This window comes from Myotis davidii, unplaced genomic scaffold (genome assembly GCF_000327345.1).
Source record: "Myotis davidii unplaced genomic scaffold, ASM32734v1 scaffold274, whole genome shotgun sequence".
Lineage (NCBI taxonomy): Eukaryota > Metazoa > Chordata > Mammalia > Chiroptera > Vespertilionidae > Myotis > Myotis davidii.
The window spans coordinates 22,037-29,848 of record NW_006285613.1 but is presented as its reverse complement, the minus strand read 5'-3'; the positions used below and the strand labels follow the sequence as shown (position 1 = coordinate 29,848).

General features: G+C 40.1%; 1 protein-coding gene across 1 annotated transcript; it reads left to right on the top strand.

Moving 5' to 3' along the window:
• Positions 1-260: 260 nt before the first annotated feature.
• Positions 261-7,548, top strand: IRG1 (immunoresponsive 1 homolog (mouse)). The gene is made up of 5 exons (XM_006756384.2): positions 261-304; positions 2,567-2,728; positions 3,476-3,565; positions 4,818-5,023; positions 5,861-7,548. Exons 1-5 carry the CDS (start codon positions 293-295, stop codon positions 6,804-6,806), a joined length of 1,416 nt encoding a protein of 471 aa, XP_006756447.1. The 5' UTR covers positions 261-292; the 3' UTR covers positions 6,807-7,548.
• The last annotated feature ends 264 nt before the right edge of the window (positions 7,549-7,812 follow it).

Here is a 7,812-nt window from a genome sequence, read left to right as displayed (position 1 = left end):
CCACACAGCCTGTATCCAGTTAATCATTTCCCTATTACGTGGAGATTTGATTGCATCAGAGTTACTATTCTTCTTTGTGATCAGGCATGACCTAGGTCATTCATTATCTCCCTGGAAACCTTTGGTTCCTCAAAATGAGTTTAAGTGGGAAGTGTTGAAATGGTACACATTTTAAGGTTAGAACAAAGCAAAAGAGGTTGGGTTTGAGAGGAGTGACGGGTATAAAAGGCAATCACACAGAAAAGGAATTACTCCTTGGATTCACTCCTGAGAGAAACCTCTTCTTTAGACCATGAAGCTCAAGGTATTGTTCTATTTTATGTGGCTAATTTAAATTGGTTTTCTAGCTTACCTCTTATTGTCTCAATTTCCTCTCCCTTGAAGAGCCACCTGCTTCTACTTCAAAAATGGCATTTTACTGTTTCTCGTTTCTCGTAGCCTCTGGGATATCTAATTAACTGCATCTTGGGTCTTTTTAGCAATGTTTTACCAATGACAGACTTACGTCTGTTGTATAAAGTTAGGAAGAAAATGAATCATTATACATTCATTGAATTTTAACCTCCTAGTTTTGTGTATGTTAACGTTGGCTTTGCCAGATTGTATATATAATTATATGTTTACTGTCTTTAGTCCCCTAGAGAAGATAAGATTTCTACAGAAAGAACCATAACATTTCAGTTTGCTATCCTAGAGACCTTAGCACAATGCCAGACACATAGCAAGAACTTGTGAAATATTTATTAAGACTGCATATTTTGTCTTAATTTATACATTATCACAGTATTTTACTAAAAAGAGATGTAAATATCAGGAGAAAGTAAAAAAGACCAAAATAATATTTTAGAAATAGATGGGCACCCAGTCTATAGACAGCTGAGCAGCTGCAGGTCTATTTCCTCATGGCCTCTTCCTTAGCGGCCAGAAGGAGCTCTGACCAGGGCCCAGGCCAGGGAGGCACCTGCAACCACAGTAGATTCTTTCTGATCCTTATTTCAGGATTCTTAGGATATACTGCAGAAGTGGAATCGCTGGGTCAACAAACAGTTCCATTTTTTTAAATATATTTTATTGATTTTTTACAGAGAGGAAGGGAGAGAGATAGTTAGAAACATTGATGAGAGAGAAACATCGATCAGCTGCCTCCTGCACATCTCCTACTGGGATGTGCCCGCAACCCAGGTACATGCCCTTGACCGGAATCGAACCTGGGACCTTTCAGTCCGCAGGCCGACGCTCTATCCACTGAGCCAAACCAGTTTCGGCGACAGTTCCATTTTTAACTTTTTGAGGAAGCTCCATACTGTTTTCCATAGTGGCTGCACAAGTCTGCATTCCCACCAGCAGTGCATGAAGGTTCCCTTTTCTCCACATCCGTGCTGATACTTACTTGTTGATTTGTTCATAGTAGCCATTCTAGCAAGTGTGGGGTAATACTTCATTGTAGTGTGTTGTTTTTTTTGCATCTCTCTGATAATTAATGACCTTGAACATTTTTTCATATATCTATTGGCCATCTGTATGTCCTCTTTAGAAAAGTGTAATGGGGTGACCCGCAGAGATGACCACCAGGGACTCAGATCAAAATTTAGGAGCCGTTATTAAGCTGACCAGGGACTACAGTTACAGCACCCTGCCGAAGCAGAGGCTGAACTGCAGTGCCGACTACAGGAGTTACATTTTATTATTAAATTCTGTGCAGGCCCAGAGAAAAATGTTTCTTTCAAATTCTGGGCCCCAATATGGAGGAAACTCTCTTTATTTATACTTTTTCCAGTCCTTTGTCTCCCAAATTTGGAATGAGACTTCCGGGCCTTTGGTAAAAGAAGGCCTGCTTGCTGGAAAGGGGCCAAGAGACCATATCTCAAGGCCTGGCAACTGTTTGGGTGTCAGCACTGACAACTCTGTCTGGGGCATAGTTTACGGCCTTTCTGGGATGGGAGTAGTCTTATTTTCTTTATTATTTAAGACAGAAGCCATACTATCAGGGTTAAAATTTCAAACAACAGTTTTTATATAAGATTGATACTTCAAAAAGTATCTATTTAGGGCCTTTGCCCATGTTTTTATTGGATTGTTTGTCAGTTATTTAAGTTTTTTATATATTTTGGAAATTAACCCCTTATCAGATGTATCATTGGTGAATATGTTCTCCCATACATTGGGTTCCCTTTTTATTTTGTTGATGTTTCCTTTTGCTTTGCAGAAGCTTTTTTGTTTGATGTAGTCCCATTTGTTTATCTTTCCTCAGTTTCTCTTGCCATTGGAGACATATTGGCAAAATATTGCTGCCAGAGATGGCTGGGATTTTATTGCCTATGTTTTTCTCTAGGATTTTTATGATTTCTGACTTACATTTAAGTCTTTTATCATTTTTATCCATTTTGTGTAAGGTGTAAGTTGGTGGTCTAGTTTCATTTTTTAGAAATTAAACTTAATTTGATCAATTGGGTTCCCTCTAGTGGAATAAACTCTTTACATAAAAGTACCTCGAGTTTTCATCTAGAAAAGACGTATGCAGATACACGGTGAGTGTATCACTGTTCTAACCCTCTTCCCTTTAAAGTCCGTCACAGAAAGCTTTGCCAAAGTGATCCATGGCTTGAAAGTGGGACACCTGACAGATCATGTTATTCAGAGAAGCAAGAGGATGATTCTGGATACGCTGGGCGTTGGATTCCTGGGAACCAGTACAGAAGTGTTTCACAAAGCCAACGAATATAGTAAAGTAAGTACATGCCTGCTTTAGAAGTAAAAGCCAATGTGCACACGTGCCTGTTTATGAGTGTACCCGTGAGTGTACCAGAGCTGTGTGTGTGTTCTACTGCTCTGCTCCTCGTGTTAGGGATACTACTTGGTGTATACAGCATTGTTGTATATAGTGTTATGCTTTTCTCTGTTCTATTATCTGAGTTTTAATATTAATCCATGTGTTTCACTAAGTCACTGGCTTTACCATTCTTAACACTAGTAATATCTCATATTTTTATTATGACTGAAAGCGTTTTTTAATCTGAGAGTCTTAGAAGCAATAGTACCTACCCCAGAAGATTTCTTCATGCAAAGACTTTGAGAGTCTCTGGGGAAAAGGCTGGGTCAGCACTCTGAGCAGAGAGGGGTGTGTATGTGGGAGACATAGCATCCACCCTCCAGAGGATGTGCTTGGTATAGGCAGTTAGCTCACTTTTCCTAGTACTTACCCACAAGGAGTAAATAAGAGTAAATTCAGACTCTACTCCCTAGAGCACTTATGAATCATGGTCTGGGTCAAGCAACAATATCTCTTCTCACTTCAATGGAGAAAGTTATGTATTGTCCTACAAGGAAGAGAAGAATCTAATGATTAAGGCTTTGATTTAACATAGCACCAAGGGTTCAATTAAGGACTATTAATGTAATGCCTCCAAAGATAAAGAATGACTCCTGCAATGGGGGTTTGGCATGCTATGTTCACACTCTATATCTTTTGTTCCAGATCTACAGTTCCAATGCATCCAGCACTGTTTGGGGGCGGCCAACCTTGAGACTCCCACCGACATATGCTGCTTTTGTCAACGGTGTGGCTGTAAGTAGATTTCCATGTCTTTTCCACTGTTAGACAGATACAATAATTTTCAGAGTCAGGAAATATCTCAGAAATTGCTAAATTTCCATATTTTACTAATGACATCATTGAAATTCATAGAGATGACGTGGACTGCCCTCCTTCCTATATAGTAATCTCAGTTTTCATAGTGAGTTGATACTTTCTAAATCAATTGTGAAGTAGAGGAAATAAGATAGGATTTAGATAGCTCAACCTTTAAGGTAGCTCAAACTCTAAACTCTGAATGTATATAGCAAAGAATATAAAACCCAATATCCAAACTCAATTTCTTGAGTACCACTTTCTATCCAGTAACCAGCCTTTTATTTATTTATTCATTAATTGATTCGTTCAACAAATATTTACTGAAAAAGAAATAATGGCTATATGATATCTTTATTTTCTGAAACAAATATCAGCATTTCTTGTCTAAAAGACAATTTTTATGCTTTCTAGAAGATATAATTTGGACGTGAATATGTTGGGTTTTTGAGATATATTTATGGTTTGAGGGGATAGTAGCTCAGAATTTTGAAAGTCAAACCCAATGGTGCATCCAAGGAATAAATGTCCAGTAAGCAGTAGAAAGTGCACCGGACACATCCAATAAACATAAAAATCTACTTTAAATGAACTTCTGGTTATTACTATTTCATATAAGAAAAAAGTAAATAGCGGGGTTAAAGAGGGCTAAAACCTCATAGTGGAAAATACTGATTTTCAAATATAGCTTAGTATATAATCTTGGTTCAAAAGTTCTTGCAACTTCTCCATAAGTCTAAAATTATTTCATAATAAAAAGTACACAAATATATGGCCTGACATGGAATAAATGACATTAAAATCTTAGTGCAATTTACTTGAAGGGTGGAGGAGGAAGTAGGGGAGGGAAGGATGAAGCAACCACCTAATCCCACTGCTTTGTTTATAAGGGAAATATAGATCTTTTCAGGGGCTATGGCAGAGAGCTCTAGGTAAGACCCGAGTTCCTTGGGGCTCACTAGCTGCTCCTCAAGGCACTGCCTGCTTTTGGCAGAGGACAGTCTGTCAAGTGCCCAGCTATGTGATCAAGGATCACAGCCTGTTCACAGGTTTTATTTTCAGGAATCAGATCTAAAATCTCACATCCAACAAGGCTATTACTAAACTAAATGCTTACTGGTCCCAAAGCCATTGCATTCAGGGAAATACATTTTGGTTTTGGTTGTTGTTTGTGTGTCTGCCTTCATAGATTCACTCAATGGATTTTGATGACACGTGGTATCCTGCCACCCACCCTTCTGGAGCTGTCCTTCCTGTCCTCATGGCTTTATCAGAAGCCCTACCTCCAAGTCCAAAGTTTTCTGGTCTCGACCTTCTGCTTGCTTTCAATGTTGGGATTGAAGTGCAAGGCCGACTAATGAATTTTTCCAAGGACGCCAATGACATACCGAAAAGGTATGGAAAATATTCGCCCCACGAAGAGACAGTCATATTCCCTTTCATCTGTGAATTGTTACTTCTGTAGAGCTTTCTGGCAATGAGTGTGGCTCAACTGAAGATGTTAATATTAGTGCTGGCAGATAAGTCAGGTCACCAATCACATATCAAACTATATATACAAAGATAGGACTTCAGAAGTGCTCATGAAAATTTCCCTTTGGGTTTAGAACATCATCCAGGACCTGTGGATACCCTGAATATTCCTGATCTCATCAAAGCAGAATCTACTTTGATATTTGTTTGGGTTCTTCAGACTAATGAGAACACACAGAATATCCCAAACCTGACTGTTCAAGCCATAGGGCAAAAACGGTCAAATGTGGGCTGTATCATATGGTTCAATACAATATTTATCTTGTCACTTGGTCCAGCCTGCTAGGAGAGGTGTAAATTGGAATACTGAGTAAACTTTCACAGTTTCTAAAAGGCCCTTAATTTTTATAGTTACTTACATGATCTTTCAGCAATCAACAATTTTCACCTTTCTACAATAATTATAAAAGTACCATGTATAAAGAATTTACTGTCTCCGGCACTGTTGTAAGCATGTGAATCCATTCAAAACTCACAAAACCCTGTAAGGTAGATACTATTATTATTGCCATTTTAGTAAGAGAAAACAGTACAGAGAAGTTGAATAACTTTCCCCAAGATCACTCAGCTAGTAAGTGGAAGAGCTGAGATTTGAGCCCAGTCAGTATAGCCCCATGATCTAAGTTCCTGATCTCTATACTATACTGCCTCCTTGTGGTGAGGTTTGTAAATCTCTAATACTGCCTTTTTGCTTTTCAGATTCCATCCCCCGTCGGTGGTAGGAACGTTGGGTAGTGCTGCTGCTGCATCCAAGATTTTAGGGCTCAGCATGCCAAAGTGCCAAAAGGCCTTGGCTATTGCTGTTTCTCATGCCGGGGCACCCATGGCAAATGCCGCCACTCAGACCAAGCCTCTTCATATGGGCAATGCTGCCAGGCATGGGATAGAAGCTGTTTTTCTGGCAATGTTGGGTCTCCAGGGAAACAAGCAGGTCTTGGACACGCAGACTGGATTCGGGGCCTTCTATACCAACTACTCCCCCAAAGTCCTTCCAAACCTAGATTCTTACACTTGGCTCCTGGACCAGCAGGATGTGGCTTTCAAGAGCTTCCCTGCACATCTGGCCACCCACTGGGTGGCAGACGCCGCTGCATCCGTGAGGAAGCACCTTGTAACAGACAGAGCCATGTGTCCCATTGACCACATTGAGAGAATCGTGCTCAGAATTCCAGAGGTCCAGTATGTAAACCGGCCTTTCCCAGACTCGGAGCATGAAGCCCGTCACTCCTTCCAGTATGTGGCCTGTGCCATGCTGCTCGATGGTGGCCTCACGGTTTCATCATTCCACAAACACCAGATCAACAGGCCGCAGGTGAGAGAGTTACTTTGCAAGGTGGAGCTGGAGCATCCTCAGGACAACCTGCCAAACTTCAACACACTGTACTGTGAGATAAGCGTCACCCTCAAGGATGGAGCCACCTTTACGGAGCGCTCGGATACCTTCTATGGTCACTGGAGGAAGCCCCTGAGCCAGAAGGACCTAGAGGCCAAGTTCAGAGCCAATGCCTCCGGGATGCTGTCCTGTGATGCAGTAGAAAGACTTATAAAGATAGTAGACAACCTGGAAGGTCTAGAGGACTGTTCGGTGTTAACCTCACTTCTGAAAGGACCCTCTCCATCAGAGATGATTTCACAATCTATCTAGCATTTAATAATTCCATAGTACAATATCTAAATGACTTGATATTTAGGGAAATTCAATGATTGGCTTTCCAGAGAAAAGGTCTGCTCTCGGTTTGCCCAGAACTAAATGCAGCATGGTGGAGGGAGTCCAGACAGAACTGGATATCTATGGAAGCAGTCTTGTCCTGTTCATTTGCAAGACTGTTCCAATGACCTATAAGCATTCATAAAGCTGAATTTCAAGTCACCTGTAACTTCCTTATAAAATTAATATTTTCAGAGGAATTATATGAACTTCATGAACCTCAGGTGTGAGAAGATTTTGAACCTGTACATTTTTTTTGCTGACAATGGAGAAGGGCTCTGGTCTGCTGTGCCACTGACAGATTTCTTAGATCAAGGGTTATAGAAGCTCTCCACGGTGGAGGGGATGCTGTTAGGTTTAAATATAAGAGCTTAGTGGGTTAAAATCCTGCCTCTGCAACTTACTAGATGTTACTAGGTGTCCTTCTGCCATAGTTTCTCTATTTTGTAAAGCAGAAATAAAAAGCAGTTTAAAAACCAAAGCAGCTTTGCTTCAGAAGCCACGCTCTTAACCACTGCATTATGTCACCTTTCATTATTAAAAAGAAAGGTTTTTGAGAAATGAATAATGAATGAAGAGTCCGAGATATAATAAAGAATGACAACAAGAGTGTCAACTTATGAATCAGGAGCTCACAGTTCGATTCCCAGTCAGGGCATGTTCCCAGGGTGCGGGCTCAATCCCCAGTGTGGGTGCACAGGAGGCAGCCAATTATTGATTTTCTCTTACCATTGATGTTTCTATCTCTCTCCCTCTCCCTTCCTCTCTGTACTATATATAAATATATATATATATATATGAATGACAACAAAAAATGTATATGTCTATAATTAAATAAATATTGACTGTATAAAATAATCAAATGTCTTATGGGTTTAAAATTGTAACATTAGCAGGGACTTTTATAGTAAACTAGAGGCCCGGTACACAAAATTCATTCACT

Coding starts and splice junctions, on each gene's coding strand:
- IRG1 (XM_006756384.2), top strand. Junction 3,566..4,817: donor CTTTTGTCAACGGTGTGGCT/GTAAGTAGATTT, acceptor CTGCCTTCATAG/ATTCACTCAATGGATTTTGA. Junction 5,024..5,860: donor GCCAATGACATACCGAAAAG/GTATGGAAAATA, acceptor TTTGCTTTTCAG/ATTCCATCCCCCGTCGGTGG.